Source organism: Leptosomus discolor, chromosome 5 (genome assembly GCF_034619465.1).
Source record: "Leptosomus discolor isolate bLepDis1 chromosome 5, bLepDis1.hap2, whole genome shotgun sequence".
In the NCBI taxonomy this organism is placed as follows: Eukaryota; Metazoa; Chordata; class Aves; order Leptosomiformes; family Leptosomidae; genus Leptosomus; species Leptosomus discolor.
Window position 1 is genome coordinate 68,101,442 of NC_141395.1, and position 20,328 is coordinate 68,121,769.

Sequence of the window (20,328 nt, forward strand, 5' to 3'; positions counted from 1 at the left end):
GGATCAGTACTGGGACCAGTGCTGTTTAACATCTTTGTTGGTGACATGGACAGTCGCATCGAGTGCACCCTCAGCAAGTTTGCTGACAACACCAAGTTGTGTGGTGAGGTTGACATGCTGGAGGGAAGGGAGTCCATCCAGAGGGACCTTGAGAGGCTGGAGAGGTGGGCCCAGACCAACCTCATGAAGATCAACAAGGCCAAGTGTAAGGTCCTGCCACCTGGGTCGGGGCAATCCCAAGCACAGATACAGGCTGGGCAATGAGTGATAGAGAGCAGCCCTGGGGAGAAGGACTTGGGCGTGCTGGTGGATGATAGGATGAACACGAGCCAACAATGTGCTCTTGCAGCCCAGAAAGCCAACCGTATCCTGGGCTGCATCAAAAGATGTGTGGCCAGCAGGTCGAGGGAGGTGATTCTGCCCCTCTACTCTGCCCTCTTGAGACCCCACCTGGAATACTGCATCCAGCTCTGGAGCCCCCAACACAAGAAAGACATGGAGCTGTTGGAGCGAGTCCAGAGGAGGGCTACCAAGATGGTCAGGGGGTTGGAACACCTCCCCTGTGAGGACAGGCTGAGAGAGTTGGGGTTATTCAGCCTGGAAAAGAGAAGGCTCTGGGGAGACCTTATAGCGGCCTTCCAGTACCTGAAGGAGCCCTACAAGAAGGCTGGGGAGGGACTTTTTACAAGGGCCTGCAGCGATAGGACGAGGGGTAGTGGTTGGCATCTGGGAAAGAGCAGGTTTAGACTAGATAGAAGGAAGAAGTTTTTCACCCTGAGGGTGGTGAGACTCTGGAACAGGTTGCCTAAGGAAGTTGTGGATGCTCCATTCCTGGCAGTGTTGAAGACCAGGTTGGATGGAGCCTTGAGCAACCTGATCTGGTGGGAGGTGTCCCTGCCATGGCAGGGGGGTTGGAACTAGATGATCTTTGAAGTCTCTTCCAGCCCAAACCATTCCGGGGTTCTATGATATGACTGTATTTAGTCCCAGACAGCCAGCATTCATTATTTGTCAAAGCTTCAGATAGGCAAACATCATATAATGTAGCTGTATAAATATTCGTTTAGAAAAATATAAACATTGTCTTTGAGAAGAAGAGGAAAAGGACACACACAAACACTAGAGCAGATAATTCAGCATAACTCTTCTGTGTAGACAGATTCAGTCTTAATGCAGTATATATTAAGAAACGCAGTGGATACCAAGCATAGGCAGTTCAGTCTTCATGCAAATTTCTGCTGCCTCCTAAAATCACATTTTCAGTTTATCAGAGCATGCCTAATGATACTGCTGGTGGTTTTTTCCTAGCAACTGCACAAATAGTTTGGTAAGCCTGTGTTTAATACCTGGTTATTTTAACCACATTCTCTAGGGAAGTGAAGCAGTCACTCTGTCTGTTCAGCTATCTGTTTCTTCTCTTTTTCTAAGTGGTCACTCGGGCTGTTAGCCTTTTTAGGCAACTGGATAGATAGGAGAAATGCAGATTTGTCCTCCCAGGTGTGGGAAGAAAGGAGTTGGCCTTGTCTGTTGGTATGTGGTAGCTTGCTGACCTGCCTGACCTCAGCAGGGAGGGTGTGTGGGGGATTCAAATTAGGCACAGCACAGGTAGTGCTGCCTCTTCTCGTAGAAAAATACGACACGTGGAGACCACAGGGAACCCTAGATATTGTGGAGAAGAGGGAGACCCTGGTACGTTAATATTCCAAGGGGAGCAGTAGGGTGAGATGGTAGAAACTAGTGTGAAAGGGAGGAACCTACAGCTGTATGACCAGAATGTATTGTAGCAAGGGTATCGTATGATCTTTTGGAGCAGATGTGCTTTGTACCATGCAGTTGTGACTGCAGCTTCCATCTGCATAGCTGCTGTATTTCTGTTTGGACGTAAAGTCTTGTCAACAAAACCAGAAGCAGCAGTTACGGTTAAATCAAATATCTGGTGTAATGAACCTGTGCCAAACCCTTGAATCCTGTGTTGCAAAGCGGAAGTAATTGCCGTTAAAGGAGAGTGAGTAAAATGGCAATTTAACTTCTAAAGATAAAAACATTTTTATCTTTGTAGGGGATGTGATTACTCAGGGGACTGAGAATATAAATAAGGAAAATTAAATACCTTGAAATTTGTAAGTTAGGAGAACTTACTCTTATCAGATAATGAATTTATTTCTAGTGGAAAGTATTGCTCAGCTGTAGAAATGGATTCACCGGTCTGTTACTAGAAGAGTGAATCTCTCCCTGAATATGAAAATACTCTGAAGAAAGTGGAAAACTCAAATCTAGCAATTTAACGTGGCTCCATGTTGAGAGATAAAAGTAAAGAATATGTCTGGAGTTCCTAAGAGTAGGAAACATTGCTGAGCACTCTGGAGGGTGGGCTGAGAGCTAGCTCACCTTGTTCAGAATGCTTGTTAAGAATAGGATGGAATAATATTGGACAATACTGTTGTCTTTCCCTGCAGTAGAGGTAATGTAAGTTACTGGGCAATGAGGCATTGGTCTCTTGCAAGGTATCTTGGAAATCATTTACTCAAGAGAAAAGTTAGTTAAGATGCATTTTTATTGTTGTAATCTCATTAGTATGTTTCCCTGAGTTAGCACTCTCCATTTGTGTCTCTTTCAGCCCGACTGTATTTAATACAGTTTCTTCTTTTGATTTGCTTGATTAAGCCCCTCTGTAATCAGTAGGAAGCTGGGAAGCTTGTGCTTGTTCAGTGACACTTCTGTATTTTTAGCATTTTAAAAATGTGATACTCTCATATAGCAGTGCTTATCTCGGACAAAGCTAAAGGTTGCATTTCCAAAGAGTGGAGTTAGCAAAGAATCTATACTAAATAGCATTTAAAATACTTACCACGCCATATCTTCCTCGTGGTTACACTCAATTAATACAATCTCACAGCAACCTAGTTTTTGGCACAGCCTTGCTCTTCCTAAAGTTATCATTGCATTTTGGGATTCCCGAAGGACTTGTAACTTGTGAATTGTGTATATTGTACTTTGGGATGTTTTTCTTCAGGCATTTCCGATGTGATTCTCTTGCAGCACATGCACTAAAGAAATCTTGGGTTGTTTCTGTGGTTTGGTTGGGTTTTTTTGACTAGGGAAGTTGCATTCTCCCAGGAAGATATGGAGGCATATTATCATACTAGAGTGTATCATTTTATATATAATTACCTGATATTTTCTGGGTCTCAAAGTTTTGCTGGATGCTTGCAAGGTCTGAAGATAATGTTTCCATTACGATGTGCTGGGTTCATCATGTACTTGGGTTCAGAGCTAACTCATTGCTGTTTTGTTGGCATGTCACACTAGTTAGCATGTTAGCAGGGGCAATGTCTGTTAAGTACAGACTGAATATGAAAACCAGTAAAATCTAAAGTAGAGAGACTGGCGATACAAATGTAATACAGAGCTGACTATAAGGAGCAAAAAATCCGTTGTCAGCATCCTAATCCATCACTTACTGTTCAAGGAAAAAATTCTGCTAATGTCCACAGAAACCTTATTTGTAAGACCACATGGTAAAGACTGACAAGTAGTACATGATACAGCTTCTTCCTTAGAGTTAGATTTATATATAGCTAAATCCGTCAGACATGGGTTAAATTACTGGGCTGTGTCAAGGTATCTTTCAGAACAATACACCCATCCAAACAAAACAAGTTTTGGTGCTTATATAATTGTCGAAAATAAGTTGTTCTGGTTTTTTCTGGTTGTAGTAAAGCAGAGACTTCCTCTCACAAATTTCATTTTAGATATTGTCTAGATAACAGAAGAGCCTTAGAAAGAGATGTGGGATATGCTGAACTTCAAACTCGTCTTATTCGCTATGAAACTCAGACCACTTGCACCAAGGAGTGCTGCCCTGTGCCGGTTGTCTTGAGCCCTCTCCCATCTCCTGCAGTCTTGTCAGAGCCTGGAAGTGTCCCTGATGGGGAGTCTTTACAAAGTGAATTCAAAACAGAGGCATCAAGGCTAAAACGCAGATCAAAAGACTTGGATTGCTTTTATCCCAAGAAAAGGTAACTCGTGGAATAAAATGAATCTTCAGCATGAAATATTTCAGTAGTTTCTTGTGAAATGCATTTTTTTCTTTCATCTCGAAATGTTTTCAGTGAAGCTATCTAGACAAATGTTCTAGTTGTTTAATCCTCTTCTGTAGGCTCATTTTTTTTCTCTAGTGTGACCTCTCATTGATAGCATTGGATTAATCAAAACCATGCAGCACAGACACCTTTTATTTAAGAGATTTGGGGTTGTATATTGCAAAGTCTCAAGTGCCTTTGAAAAAATGACAGATAGGCTCATCTAGGACCGAAACTGTCAGTGCTGTTGCAGAACAAATGAACAACTAAAGGTTTAGAAAGCCAAGCACTGTACAAAAAGAATAATTGAATTCCTAATCCAAAGGACTGCAGGTATAAGATGACCTACCAAAATTCAAACTTACTGCCAGCCTTGTTTATTAAAGCCTCTTCTGCAAGTCTAGTTTTCAAGACTTCCCTTTGTATCTTGTCCTCACTCTGAAGGTGTAAACTCTTTGCATCAATAAAAAATTAACTGCTATATAATGCTACTTCTGAATTCACTTCTTACTGGAATACTTCACTTTTTCCTTCTTTCCAGTTCAATACCCTTTGTAATCTAAGCACAATAAGCCTTTAACAGAGGTATGGTTTCAGGAATATCCACATCTTTTGTAGCTTACTGAATAGTTGGAGAAGATGTGATTGAACTTAGCACTTCATGAACTGGAGTTTTGGAATTACTAACACTCTTACAGTTGAAGGATCCAGCGTTACTATGTTCCAGTAGAATTGTAATGCTGAACTTCCGATAGCTAAAGATGAGTCGTGACATTCCTGTAGGGCCAAAAGAAATTATGTAGTTTCAGTAAGTTTTGTCTTACCCTAAGACTGGAGGCCAGCAAACTGTGCTCTTCCTAGCTATCTAGATGAAGGGTCCATATGCAAAACTACCCCATCGTCCAAAGAGTTTCTTTTCTTAGTTACTTTATTTCTTCAGTTCGCTTCTAGACTTTTGTAATCAGAGGTGCTATGGGTCTACTTATCAGAGACCAAATCAGTCGGTAAGTGTTCTTCTAATAAAAAAAGTTACATAACAGAGTCCTGTCTGCTGTTTTCAGGTGCAGTTTGCAAGTGTGTGCAGTACTTACTACTCTTAGCAGCAGCCTTATAGCAGAAACAAAGCTGCCAAAAGAGTCAGTACAAAATCTAAGTTGTTTTTATCAGGTTTTTTTTGTTTCATTTAGGTTTTTTTTTTTAATTTTCTTTCCAGGCTAACCAAATCTGAGAGTACAGATTCTCTCCTCTCTCAGGCAAGCGGCGGTAGTGGGAGTCACTATACAGTTGCTGTGACGAGGAGGCACTCTGAAAGATCAGTTTCTTTAGCTTCAGTGCCGTTGAAACAGCCTGGTCAGCCCCACAGAGCAACCACTAAGGTTGGCTCAGAAAGTCATGCAAGTGTAACCGAATCTGAGACTGCAAAGCCAGCTAAGGAGTCGAGATCCCAGAAACACACAAGGGTAAAGGTTTATGTTGTGTCGTGAAAATGCATCTGCTTAACTTCTTTCCATCTTTCCCATCTTCTTTCTAAATCTTTTCTTGATTTTTTTTTTGATTATTTTTTTATTTTTTTTTTTTTAAATTTTAACTGAAACTGCCTTTATCTCTGTTTGTTATTATTATTAAATTTCATTCTGTTCATTTGTGTGACTCCTGCAGGCACTGAGGAGAGTGCTGCAGAAGCAAGGAATGAAAAGTATGTAAGGAGTATTATATCATGGCTAGAGAATTAAGGCTGAGAGAGATAACAACTAGGAGTAAAAAAGGTGGGAATGGGTATCGATGAATAGGAGTTATGAAATGTAGAAAATTAATATAAAACCTAAAGGCACCAAAGAAATATCTGTGCTGGAAGGGTCAAAGCCATTGTGGAAGAACAGACTATTCTGAGAATAAAAAGATACTCCAATAGTTGTACAAATCCCTTGCTTGAGATAACATTTAAATACTTTGGTGCAATAATGTTTAATTAATAGCTGTATATGTTAGAAATGCCACTTTTGAAATACAGTACGCAAAACTGTTTCTGGCTTTGTGGTACTGAATTTAAATTAATCCCAGGGTGCTAGAGAGGACACTGTGTGAATGTTGATGTCGTACTGTCAAAGGCAAGTTGGGATGACCCACGTAGGTGTAAATTGGTGTGACTCATTCAGACCTACAGCAAAGTTGAAACATCTCTGATATAAAGAATGTCAGAGTAAATTTTCTAATCTGACTGTAATCTCTGATTTTTTTTTTCATTATTTTAATATGGATGTGTCAAGGGAATATCAATATAAAGAAAAGTTAAATATGTATAGTATTTTGGAGAAGAGAAAACCCAAGCCATTACCAATTTTCCTCTGTCTTCCAAGCCCCGTGTGACTATTCACTGATCCTTTACATTGCTTTGGCATGTAAGCATTTCCTTAATTTCTGAGGTGAAGGAAATGGAAATAGATTGTTAAATAACTCTAATCCATTGGCCAAATGCTGTCACCACACTGACCAAATTTGAGCAAAGACAGAGGCAGGTGGTGATAAGGTGGTGGTTTGTTTTTTGTGGTTTTTTCTTTCTTAGCTTGGACGATTTTTCATGCCAATAGTTGGGATGAACTTTTGAGTGTGTTTCTGTTTTTCCAAGATGCTGAAGGAGGTGGTTGCTAAGACTCTTCAAAAACACGGTGTTGCAGAGGATCACAAGTGCTTTGCATCATGCAGCCAGCGTCTATTTGAGATATCAAAGTTCTACTTAAAGGTAACTAAACAACACGCTTTTACAGTTGTTTGTTTGTAGTTAAGTGAATCCATTCCTGAATAAAACTTGAGGTGGACTGTGTGATGTTCAGGCTTGATTAAGCTGGTATTTCCTAGTGGTGCGTTAGTAGTGTGCAGAGTGTGTGAATAAACCTTTGGACTTGTCCAATTCAGAAGCTAGTTTTACAGGGTATCTTGGTGGTTGTTTATTTGTTTTTAAACCTTATGAAGGAGTAGTCTTTTATGTGAGATGTGTTAAAGCAGCGGTCAGTTGGGTAAGGTCATGCTTATACTATATTGCTTCCTTAGCTGTTGTCTTCCAGCCATAGCTGTGTCAGCTCTCCTTCTCCGTCGTACTAAGGCTGTTGGCTCAATAGGTAGCTTACACAACTGACTAGCAATTCTAGTTCCCTGACATGCTCACAGAAGTCCTTGTCAGTGCATTGTAAACGTGCACAGCTACCGAACACACCCTGACTTGGCAGCGCCCTGTACAATTGCATCGACCGCATTTTTAGGAGGCGATGAGAATTCTTTGCACAACACTGAGGAGACTTGGTGAGTCAATGCTTGAGCCCATATTACTTAGTCTGGGCACAAAATCGAGTTAAATTACAGTACAGGCTGTTTAAAAGCCATTGCTCACGAGCTGAGCGGCTGTTTCTGTTAATTTGCATGCGTTTAGCTTACCAGTATTTGTGAACTAACTCAGTTTAGTCAACTTCAGTAAAGGCGATTGAAGCTAAATGAAGTTGTCGTTGAAGAGGGCTGAATGCCTACAGAGACAATTAGAACATCTTGCTGATGAGCACCAACTTCTTCAATAATTACAACACAATTGTGCGGTTGTTCTGTAAGCACTCCCCAAAATCTCCCTGAAGGAAGATCTAATCCAGGATCACAAAGAGCTGCGTGTAGGGATGAGTGAGTAGGGCAGATCGGATGGGTTCACCCCTTCCATTCCAAGTAGAGGAGCAAAAGGAAGCGCGGTGCGGTGATCCTGTCCTTCAGAAGGCTGATCTAGGGAGAGGTGTAGCAGGATTTTGTTCTCTGGAACTGTCTTCCAGCCCCAAGTCTGTAGGAGCTCTTTGAATCCTCTTCTGTGCTGTGTTCTCCAGAAGCCTGCTATCATAGGTATCATTTTCCTTTGGAGACAAGTAGTAAATGAATTTTCTTAGTTTTCCTTTCTCTGTAGGCAAAGTTATGTGCTCGCTTTGTTTAAGACAGTGGATTAGCTCTGGCTAGTTGTACTGCAAGCCAGACAAGCCATTCTAGGTTTTTCCTTTCTTGCACTGATTTTCTTTCCTGATGTCCTCTTTGTTCTTTGCTGGAACTCTGTATTGCAATCTAAGCGCACAGTTGATTTCCGTGTTTATATAGAAATAAGATTTCCATCAAGACTGTAAGAACTTTGAGTGTCACTTAAGGAAAAGAAAATTCTGGAAGTGTGTGGAAAATGAGGAAGGCTCGATCACATACTTGAGTACGAGGTTTGGGCTGCTGTACAGAAAGCTGCAAGCCGTGGGAACAGATGTATATTATTTATTTAAAAAAAAAAAACCAAAACCAAAAAAAACCCAAAGTCAAATAGTTCTGTGGTTCTGAACAAGGTGATAAAAGAGTAACGCTCCCCTAGTTATTAGGATTCTTATAATCCAAATTAGAGTGAGCATATGAGTTTGCTGATTTCTGTGGCTTTGTGTATCATATTTAGGATCTTAAAACTTCTAGAGGACTTCTTGATGAAATGAAGAAAACGTCAAATAACAATGCTAAACAGGTAAGACCGTTTTATCTGTTCCTGTAACTAGCCAAGGCTAAATGTAGCTGTGGCAGCTTGGCTGTAGTCCACAACTTCAAGAGATGAAGAGATGCATTCCTTTGGCTGTGAGTCTCGTTTCATGCTCTGATCTCACAAAAACTTTCTCTCAATCAATAGTCCCACGGCAAAATTTCCAGTTGCATATATTTGGGGTTTAGATGGTATTCTAGCTATAGCTGCCAATATGATGTGCAACAGTGAGAAATGGAAATGAAGGCAATAAATGTTTCCACGTTACTGGAAACAAAAAAAAAGGAGAGAGGAGATTTTTCTTCATTTGAGAGAAGCCTGGATCATTAGGGAATTCTTCTTTCCTTGTGTTGAAGGAAATAACTTTTTTTTTCAAAGGTTAGGAAGCAATAAAGGGATCTATAAAAGGAAATACATTTCTTAAAAGAAGTGATGGGAATAACTGTAAGCACCAGGGATATCAGATGAGCTTATTTGTGTGTAAGGTGGGACTTACTTGAACGGTAGCACAGAGCAGATGAGCAAATGACAGGAGTAAATATTCATGTTCTCCAGAAATTAAGTAACTCTAATCTGAGTTCTGAAAACCATGCTTAAGTGACTCCATGATTTTTTTTTTAAAAAAAAAAAAAAAAAAAAAAAAAGTTTTATGTATGTTTACAGTACAGTTTTCAAAATCATAAATTAAATGGAAGGATTTGGACTGGGGTAGTTAAAACCCAGACTCTCGAGGAGAACTGCTAGATCCCCACAGAATTTATTCTATGAGAACTGTTGTGTTCTGTACTTTGTTCCCTTGTGGTTTGCTTCCCACAGGGAATCAGGTTTCCAAAACTACATGGGTTGTAATGTTTGGTGTTGAACTGGGACACTGTGCTGATACTCTGCTTCTCATCACCACCTTTGTCTGGGGAGACAATTGGTAGTTTTATGTAAGTGCGCTGTTGGCAAAAGAGGCATTGAAACGGAGGTCTCTTGAGCTGCCCACCTCTGCCCGTATTAGAGAACACCTTGAATCTACCTTAAAAAAAAAAAAAATTGCCCGGGACTAGTCAGTGGTGTGAACAGCTACCTTGTTTGGGGAACAGCAGTGATAATGGTGGTGGTACAGCGGGGCACAACTTAACCTCTGTTCTTTTCTCTGCGGCGTTAGGTGTTTTCCGTGCTGCAAGCACCAGCTGTTCAGCGTTGTGTGTGCACCTCGTGCTAGTACAGAGAGTGGGGTGAAGTAGCTCCATTCAGGGGATCTAAACATGCCTTTTTCTAAAGACAAGGCATTCTGTAAAATGAAATGCAATTCTTGGGTAATGCTGTGTCCTCTCAGTGTATTAACAACTCTTCCTCCTTTTGAGTGGAATACTTTTAAATCCCTTTTAGTAGATACCACACAGATGGTGGTAAAGGTTCTGATAAAGAATTGATAAAGTGTATGAGATGTTCTTCGGTTGCTTTCAAGACCTGGAGTTATGCAAATTGTTTGTTTTCTCATTTATTTTCCCAGGTGATTGAATGGGTTTTGGAGAAGTCTGGCAAGTAGATGTACTGCACGGGAGCTGTTCACACCTTCCTAGAAACTGCAGAGACGGAGCACTTCGACGGTAGGAGCAGCATCGCTGCCGGACTCGCACGTGCACATACCAACACACCGGAAGGACTTTGGTCAGTGTAATTACACAGACTCAATTCTCAAGCACAGTAGCATGTTTTGAAACTTTTTATACTGAAAGTTTTAATTTTTTAAAAAAAATTCAAATGAAAAAAGGTTTTATTTTATATGCGTATTTATTATGTTTCATTGTTAAAAGGAATATAGCTTGACTGGGTTTGATAAAGCTTTGTAAGTTTTTTCAACCAGGATATTGGTTTTTTATGTGAATAAAATCGCCATTCATTTTAATAACAAAACTACTTCGTTTTACCTTTTTGTGTGAAGACCTCTATTCTATTTATTACTGCTTGCTGTTGTATAAACAGCTGCTTACAGCGCTGACCATTGACGTTTTGTAGAATAATTACAAGCAGTTCCAATTCTGCAGGTGAAAGCAAACAGAATCTGAGGCACAATTACCTCTGTGTTGTAGTATAAGGAAAAAAAAAACCCACCATATCTTTTGAAACTTGGTGCAAGGTCCCATTAAATGTCTGACAAGCTGAACTCCCAGTATGATTTCTTGTGTGCTCTTTGCAACACTCCTTAGAAACAATTCATAACAGAGTTCTGAAATTTCTTTTCATGGGGAGGAGAAAATCAAAATTACAGCAGTAATGACTAATTTTTACAAGCCGTGAAGGAGCTGACATGCTGTGATGAAGGGTAATGGTAGGAAGAATCTCTACCTGAGTTGCAAGCACAGTAAAACACTACGTTGTGCCTTGGTTTGCTTAAGTCTCAGGCGTGTACCTGGCTTGTACTAGTGGAATTATTCAGGTTAATATTATGTTGAGATGAGGAGTTCCTACCAAAACAAATACATTTTACAGCTTTCAGGGTAGGGAATTCCTATTCATTATATAAACTAACATGATTAAAATTGATAGAGATGCAGTGTTACTGTTTGCTGTGCTGTCCTGGAAGGAAAATGGATTAAGCAATACTAATATAACTGAAATTTAGTATTATGAAGAAGTTATTGAACTAAACCATGTGTAGGTTAGACTTAATACTGTAAAATCCACTCATTCTCTGAAGAGCCTCCCTGATTTCATGACATTATTCTTCACTTAATTCTATTTTGTGTAAAGCTGAGCCCTCAGGAGGTCTCTCTGTCTAACAGGATGTTGCATTTAACTCTTCCGTTCCTTTGCTCCAATGTGTGTCCTTCTGCTGAGCTCCGCAAGACCTTTTCCGTGCGGGGGTGTGCTTGTTTTGACTGCGCACAGGAAAGCTGTGTAGCTGTTTGGCTGTGACGATGGGCTCTAGTGAGTACAAGGTGCCCCTTAGCCCAGGACAAACACAGCTACTGAGGAGCGGGATTTCATTTGTCTGCCAAATGCCACACGTCCCTAGCACCCAGGTTTTACTGATCTGATGAAATAGAAATGCCGTGAAGGTAGGTACTTAATTATTTAACAAGTGCATGCACAAGATTGCTCCAATGTATTAATTACCGTGGACGGCTCACATTTCTTTGCATTCAAGACAGAAAACATAAAATTAATCAAGACATTAATCTTCCCTGACATCTAATATTGATTAAAGGAAGTCTGTACTTCCAAATAAGGAGAGAAAAGCTGTAAGTTAAAATTTCTTCAGCCTGAATGCTGATACTTGTGTCCGAAAACTAAAGCCAGCCACCGAAAGTTTCATTTCCTACTTATTTTTGGGGTGTTTTATATATTTGTAATTACAAAAAAAAAAAATGTAGTAACAGATAACATGTAAGTTGATAAGCAAAAGTACAGAAACATTACATTGTGTAAAGTACTTGCAGCTTTCTGCCATGAGCAAAGAAAATCCATTTCAGGAAAGTAATTCATGATCTTCAACTGGCTTTCTTAATGAAAAACTATCTGCATGTATCTGTAGAAGGGCTTCTATAAAATGTGGGGTTTAAAATATTTTTTTAAATTGTTTTCTCATTCCTCTCTTACCTCTCTGTGGTGTCCGTAGCGAGCCCTGGATTTAGGTAGCATCTCTCTTACTTCGTGAGCAAGTAGAGCCCAATGGTTATTGTTCTAATTGATTCTGTAGACTCAAAGGCTGGCCTGAACTAATCGGCAGGAAAGCACTTAAGGGAACAGAAGCATTTTGATGTGTGTGTTTGCACGATGCCCAGTGCTGAACTAACGCGATGCTGCCCACGTCTCATTTGCACTTTATTGTCATCTTGGGGGTTTTTAGTGTAAGTGATAGCTAGTTTGTTGTCATGGCTCAATAAGACTATGCCCCATTTGAGCTGTCGTAACTGCCCTTGTCCATGTTCTTCACCTACAAAAAAGCGTGGAAAATGATCTGACCTGGGCTACTGTAACAGCACTAAACCAAATCACCTTAGATCTGTCATAGTTCAACAACCTCACACTAAGGGTTCCCGGAGCTCAGCTGACACGTTGTAACTTACGTGATAACAGAACGTCGTGTCACCCTTTGCCTCTGAAGTTCAAATTTAGTTCCTTTTTTTGTGGCTGGTGAACCCAAAATCCAGCCTGCCCTATGCATACTTTTTACTGTAGAAGGCTTGGGTGCTCGCTTTCATGGTTTTGCAAGTCAGGACACAAGTTGTATTCACCAATATACATTTATGGTCTACCCATAATCCGTGTTGTGCCCTTATACAAGATCGGGGTACGGCAACACTGATGGGATTGAGATTACTTGGCGAGATGATTGTTCCAGTATTACAGCAGTTGCACGATGAATATCACTGGGCTACACCTGAACTTAACTTGGGTACAAGTGCTTTTCCAAATTCACAAACTCTCCAGTTCTCCCCTGGGAGTTGTTTTCTAATGCCTCTAATTATTTACACAAGCACAGAAATTCTGATGAAGAAAACAAACTGAAGATCCTATGTGGAAAAGGAAGCCGGTATGTCCACAAGAGGTTGTTATCTTTGTAACTTAAATATTTAATGTTTTTCCCCTCCATGCTTTTAAACTAAACTTTCGCCCTGGTTAATCTAGGAGTTCACTTACATCTCACAAGCTGAGTTTCTTGAAATTTTGCTAGTTTATTATTAATACTTGCTCTTTGAAATCAAAGTCACCACTGACTTCAAAAGTGTCCATTTTAGATACAATTCCCAATTACTTTATAGTAATAGTATATACAGTAATTGTGTGTGCATGTATATATAGTAACATACACTATATACTATAGTAGTAGTCTATATGTATAGTAAATAGCCCCAGTAAACAGCCTGTAATGAATCTGCCAGTTTGACTGTTACGAAAAATAAGATAAACTTACAAATTGATGATCAACAATCTGGAGCACATAATTTGTTTAAGCTCCAATTCTTCCACTGAAACCAAAGAAGCTCCAGTTAACTTTTAAACATGGGTAAGAGGACATTGAGAAGTCTTGCAGGTGGAAATCAGATCAAACTGTACTTCAAGTCAGCTGTGCTTCCGAATGCGAGGAGACGGAGAGAGCTTGCTCCTGTGCCCTGCAGGAAGAAGGAATACTTACCTTCCGCAGAAGGAGAAAGCGCTTGGTTCATTATTTGGAAAAGACCAAGTCTAAAGATGTTCACAGGAGCAATTTACTTGGTAGTGCATAAGGAGTTGTGGTCTGATTTATGAAGTACCTTAAGAGAGATGCTAGTTCCACTTGCAGAGCAAAACTCTTAGGAAACACCAGTATGCCTCCCTGAACACAAACAGAACAGCTTTATTTTCTTTTAGTTGTGTTTTGTTGGCTTTTTTTTTAAACAAATACCTTATATCACATTTTTCTGGTAACACATACATTCCAATATGTATCCAGGCCTTTCTAGGGGTGAGGCTGCTATACAGACTTTCTGATCAGACCGTTCCATCTACAGTCAGTATTTTGTGAAAAGAGTGAAACTCTAGAACACCCCTTTTTAGGATTTCCATGAGGCTGGTCTGCCGTACCTCGGGTCAGACTGAAAGAACAGACCTAAAATCCTGCAGTTAGCTTTTCTGTTTGGGCCACTAAGTTAAGAATTAGAAGGGAAGAAAAACATCTTTTCTTCCATGACTGTTTGTAAGAACTAAGCAAGGCATGGGTTGGCCTTGCTCCTTGAATGTGGAAGCTTGAGCAGAGGTTTCCGTTCTGGTTTTTCATGACTTCTGTAACTGCCGTTAAAGGTAAGCAGCAGAGAAAGCCTTGTAACTTCAGCAGGTGAGTCTGAGTGACCTTGCCCAGAACATCCCTGCGGCCTTTTAGTAGGTGCCAGCAGCAAAAAACCCACTGGGTACTCATGCTTTCAGCCTGCCAGCAACAGCAGCGCTGTCACGTGAACACAGAGAGCACCACTGTGCCATTGAACGGACATTTATACTTTTTTTTTATTTTTACATTTTTAAAAGTCATTCTGCCAATATGATGAATAGTTCTCTTAACAGAACGATTGAGGTTTAAAATGTATTTTTCCCAGCCCAAACCCAAAGGACAGCCTTCCCAACAGCTTGTTTGGGTACAAAGTAAGCTCACCTCACAAAAATCCAATAAATGACTTTATTAAATATATTCTTTTCCTCTAAAATATAAATATTGACTATACTCTTATAAATGTGGAGTAGGTCCATATTTCATTTGTCTATCCCATCCAAATATGAATCAGTCCAAAATCTGAAAATGAAGAAATAGCATCTGTAATTATCATTATTTTTTTCTATAAATATATATAATACGAATTTTCTTTGCAAACTGTTTAGTTATTCTCTTATACTTCATATAGTACTGAGCACCTTAGATTACATATTGTGTCATTTAATTGTTGGTACTAATATAGGAATTTGTAATATTTACAATGCACGTACATGTTAAGTGTAACATTCCAGTGATTTGTAAGTGTTAAAGGAATAAGGAAATAGTGCAGTATAGTTTACATATCTATTTAACCTACCCCACAGTATGCACGTTGTCACTGGAATCTCTGGAACTTTATAGGAGCCTGCGTCCGAATTTTTAAGTTATACTTTGGAACAGCAATAAAAGTGTCCTGAATCGCCTTTTAAAAACTTGACACAACGGTTTACTTGACGATGTGATGTGAGTTCGTACTCCAAGACCCAGTCCCCCAGCGTACCAACTGCTCTTGGCTTCTCAGAAGATGTTCTTCTAGAAGCTTCCAAGCCCAAGGAGACCCAAGAAACTGCCACAGAAAGTTATGCCAGTGGTGCAACTTCATGGTCGCTGCATGAGAAATGTCCGTTTGGAAATTATTGGAAACTTATGTAATGTGTTGTCTCCTGCCTTGTGAATTTACACGAGGAATTAATTTCTAAGTGCAAGTACCGTGACAGTTAAAACAAAGCTCACAGCCAGGCAAACCCCTCCCCGGCCTGCTTTTGACTGGGGAGAGGTGCTGGGAGTGGAGCTGCTCTTCCAAGTGGCAACTGAGCTGTTGTTCTTCAGTGAGTATATTTGGTATTTATGAAGTCAGCCCATCATCTTAATTTATTTAATTAGTTTCAATGACTAAGATACCTGTGGAAACCACCACAAACTAATTCCTATGCTGTGAATAAACAGCATGACTTGCACTTAACTCTCAAGACTTAACTTTGAAACAACATGGAACCCAACTGGGTTTTTAATTTTCCTCTTTGCCAGCCAAGTGATGCTAAGCTGAAACTTACATGCTTTCTCAAGAATAAAAGGTCTTGTAACATGACAAGTGAACTTCCACAACCTTCAGACTTAATTACTTCCTTCTAGTTCCTGTCCCTCAAAGCGTGAATTTAGGGCAAAACTCTGAAAGCAAACAAACCCCTCCCCTACATGAAGCAGTTCTGTTTACAAAGCAAGAGCTACATAAATGCCATCCCGGTTCTGCTGCTTTCTGTTCCCACCCAACCACATTAAGCCAATTTAGCTCCAGGTGCAAGCTGCGGGTGTCATCTCAGGCGGTGAAGGTCAGTGTTCCTGCCTGCTGCCTGCGTCGTGCCCAGTGGAACTGTGAACAAGGCTGAAACTCAGTGATTTGCAAGTTTTGACTTAAAACAATAAGCTGTGGTGCAAAACAGGAACTAGTAAGTTACGAGTACAGAGGTGAATGTTTTGTGTTTCGCCAGCAAGGAATAAATCTGGACTTGCCAAGTCATGCTTACAAGAGCAGTTCCACATTAAGGCTTCTCTGGCAGCGCAGCTCACGTCCCAGCCCCGGTGTGTTTCCTCGCTGTTGTGGAGCTGCTTGAGTAACTTTTCTGATCTAATCTAGAAAACTCGCAAAACCCAGGTCTTTATCCTTCCTCGCATTTGTTCTTCTATGAAGACCACACAACCAGCCTTGTCAGAGCTGAGGGGGTGACACAGTACGGGTAGGAGGACAGGAAGCTCAGTGTGCCTTTCTATTGGAAAACTGCCGTGGAAATGTGCTGGCAGAAGCTTAGGTCATGCTTCAGCAGGGGTTCAGGTAACTTCGACCTGAGCCGGGGATCCCTGGAAGCTGAAACTCATTAAGCCATTCTGGGAAGTCACTATGAAAATAGGTCCCGTGTGTTCATTAGCAAAGGATGCTCCTACACCCCGCTGACAGCCGGCTCTCGGGGCATCGCTGTCGTTAGTCTTGCTTTGGGTCCGGCGCTAGGAATGTACGCAAGATGTCTTTACCATTGAATTTGCAAGTGCCCCTCGGCAGGGACCCTCCAGCTGCTCCCTGACCACAGCTGTACCGCTCTAGAGCAGCCAGCTCACAGGTCCCCATCTGCACATCTGCCGCTCTGCTGGGTGTTCAAGCACCAGGTTCTGACAGCGCGCCGAAATAAAAATCTGCTGTAAAAGCGGTGCAGAGCTTAGAACAGAAAACATGTTTTACTTTTGGGTGGTGGGACAGTCTTGTTTGGAGAACTTCTACTCAACCAACCTTGACCTTGCATCACAACCAACACCCACTCTTGTCTGCTTAGCCCTTGACTTATTCTATATAAACAAGTACATTGCAATAGGCACAATTTATGATTCTGAAACATTTACACATATGGCACTACACACTTTTACTGTCTCATATGGGATTTAAAAATCCCATTATTTACAATGAAATCCACCGTTTATCTTGTCATGCCACCTTTTTAGCTGATCAAAATGAAACCTGGGCCTCAGAAGGCTGCAGAAATGACCAAGGCCCAGTACTGAACCCCAAGCTGGTGTACGCTGCTAGCTGGTATGGGTTGCTGCTGTGGACTGTACTTCAGATTAGCATGGTCACTCCGTCTTTCTTTGAAGAAACAGATGTATCCTACTTATGCCACCAAGCCAAGTCTTGTAATCTTTGCCGACAGGAAGGAATGAATGATGAACACAATTGGTTTTGGACAGGAATGCAGGTCCAGTTGCTGGAAGCATAGGAAGAAATCAAGTTGAGAATGATTAGATTAGATAACAGCTCAAATGAGCAGTCATTTACAGAGCACTTGATTAGCCGCTGCCTGGTATTTTGAACAGGCTTCTATTAATAACAACCCTTTATTACAACGTATTGTCTTTCCTTTGCATACAGCTGCAAATATTTAGGTTACTAAACATAATTAATAAGCATCTTGAGAGCAGACGAGATCTCGGTTCCTCTGGGCTTGCATCCACCTGGGTAAGCAGCAGAAAACTGAGTCAGATACTGCAAGCAGATTTCCAAGAGGTTCAACCCCTCCATCTTTTCAGGCTCTGTTTCTGACCAGGGATGGTGGTGGGACTGCTGTATCCGATACCCATTGCATCCCCTGTTGGTCACAGCTGAAGCCAGAATACTGCACCTTCAGCTGATGCTGCACGGTTGCTCCTCTCCTCCTTTGTTCAGTGAGACTGAACTGAGACTTTTTTTCCATAGTCACAGTTCAGATGATCTCACCACGTGCTTACTAAGCATGACAGACTTGTCAGTGTGGACCACAGGTTCAACAGTAGGTTCACATCAAAATAAACGAGATTTGCCTTTCCACCAGCCACATATCAACTTTACTGAGAGCCAGTAACAAATTCTCTTCTGAAAGCCTGACAATAAGCAGTTCGCGAGTATATGTTATCAAAGATGATGTGAAGAATTAAGCACCCAATGTGTTCAGGAACTGCTGAAAAAACTTGGTAGGAAAGACCATGTTTACATGCATAATTTGTAGTATCTAAACTGTAGGAATAAGCAGCTTATTTTTAGGCATTGTAACAGCTACCTTAGAGGCCTAAGCAGACAGTTTGCACTACATCTGTAATCTTCATTTTTTTTTCAGCAACTGGACGGTCAAAAATGTCTAAAACATAACTTGTTGTCATAAAGTTCCCGTGTGTACGCTGGAATTAATAATATCTCATTAAGTTCTTCAGCCCTGCAATCATTTAAAAAGTGAAATGGATACATACAAAAATTCTAACATCTGGCTATTTAGAGATACAATTTGTTCTTAAATGTAAGAAATCTTTCATCCCTTTTTTGCATGGTTTTCTCTCTAAGTTTATCTTCTCAAGCCAGACTGTCATGCTGTAGTAGAAAGCATGGTGTCAAAATACTGGTACTGAAACCTGGTACTGGCCAGCTGTTATCAGAATAGAACAGAACAGTATTTCAGTGGGAAGGGACCTACAACGATCATCTAATCCAACTTCCATTAGTGCTTCTCCACCCCCACAGCCTGAAGGACCAATGAAGAGATGGTAACATACACCCACCCATCTGCTAAACGCAGTACTTACAATTTCTCCGTCCTTTCCTCCAAAGTCTAAATAAAGCATCCTTATCCCATCATCTGAGGACATTTTCAGTTTTTCATAGGGATATTGTGCAATTGTCTTAGAGAAGGCACCATCTTGCGGTTCAGTTGTAAGAGAGAATCCATGTTCATAATGGATGGTCAAACGGCACTCCTGGCTTTTATATGTGCAAGCTGAAGAAGGAAACAAACTTTACTCTGTCATGTTCTTAAAAGCAACAGGCCGCAGATACCTGTGTTTTACACTTGATCTCCACACTAGCTTGTGGAAACTAACCTTTCCTAAAACTGGGCTCATCATGCTCTAACCTGCAGATTTGGCAAAACAACAGAAATCTTTCTGTTGTGCAAGGTCCAAGCAAGGTTTGTTAGTTATGGTGTAACCACACAGACTAAAATTGTGCTGGGCAGTAGCAGTACTGATGTCAGTCCTTTCAGTTGTTCGCTGTATTCTTCATGTTGCAGCGTACATCTACGTGCTGACACAAAACCAATCTGCCGCAGTTTAAGATGGCGCAGGCTGGCATTTCCTCCTTCCAAACCTTGACAAAGTCACATCTACTCTTCTTCTTACCTCTGACAGACATAGCCAAAATCAATAAATGCAGCACACAACACAGGAGAAAATGAGAAGCTGTAAAAGGCTTCCCTGAAGTATTTTGACAAAGATGAAGACATTCTTGAGTCTTTGAAGTCATCTGAATTCTTGAGTAATTGAAAAAGGGCCCAGATAATTGTATATAATAACTACTGCAGCAGAAATTCTGCATCTTCCCCTCAGATCAGAAACACAGGCCATGAACCGAATTAAAAAATGAAAGAGTTTAGGTGTTCACATCCCAAATTCTCTTTTCCACCACTTCCCTGTGAACAATTGTGCCAGGAAGGGTCCTTGGCACTGGGATAAAAGCACCGCCATAAAAGAAGGGGCTGATGCTCTCTTCTGGCTTTTGGAAAGAAAGGCATCCATGTCACTGGGCTGAGGAGATGGACATGCCCTCGAGGTGGTTCCCACTGAACACTCTGGTTGCTTTCCACGTTGAAGGCCCTCCCGGAGCAGCCTGAGCTCCCGGCGAGGCAGGGGGCCTGGCAGACTAGGGGCACGCATCCCCATGTTCGGCAGCACGTGGCTGTACCTGACGGCTTCACGAAATCGGAGCTGCCCTTTCTTGTCGAGCAGATTTGTGCTTTGGCTCTTGCTCCCACATTTTTAGGGAATGACTGGAGATAACATTCAACTTTAACAGCCCCAACAACTGCAGCGCTAGCCGGGGGGAAGGAGTCCCGAATCCTGGGGGCACTCGAGACAAAGGCACAGCCGCAAAGCCCCAGAGCCACCCCAGGCTAGCAGCTACCTGGCCGAACGGGGCATCGCTCCAGAGCATC

General features: G+C 41.2%; 2 protein-coding genes across 2 annotated transcripts in view; one reads left to right on the plus strand and one right to left on the minus strand.

Annotated features, from left to right (window-relative positions):
* MTBP (MDM2 binding protein) overlaps nt 1–10,150 on the plus strand; it is a 30,374-nt gene extending 20,224 nt beyond the window's left edge. Inside the window, exons 18-22 of the mRNA XM_086465643.1 lie at nt 3,753–4,019; nt 5,296–5,542; nt 6,709–6,822; nt 8,536–8,601; nt 10,115–10,150. Coding sequence (XP_086321769.1) covers nt 3,753–4,019; nt 5,296–5,542; nt 6,709–6,822; nt 8,536–8,601; nt 10,115–10,150 — 730 coding nt within the window. The remainder of the gene's footprint in view (nt 1–3,752; nt 4,020–5,295; nt 5,543–6,708; nt 6,823–8,535; nt 8,602–10,114) is intronic.
* A 7,337-nt stretch (nt 10,151–17,487) lies between these two features.
* Nucleotides 17,488–20,328, minus strand: part of SNTB1 (syntrophin beta 1) — a 111,403-nt gene continuing 108,562 nt past the window's right edge. The window contains exons 6-7 of the mRNA XM_086465541.1: nt 18,926–19,116; nt 17,488–17,580 (exon numbers count right to left, since the gene is read on the minus strand). Of these exons, the coding sequence (XP_086321667.1) occupies nt 17,488–17,580; nt 18,926–19,116 (284 nt within the window). The remainder of the gene's footprint in view (nt 17,581–18,925; nt 19,117–20,328) is intronic.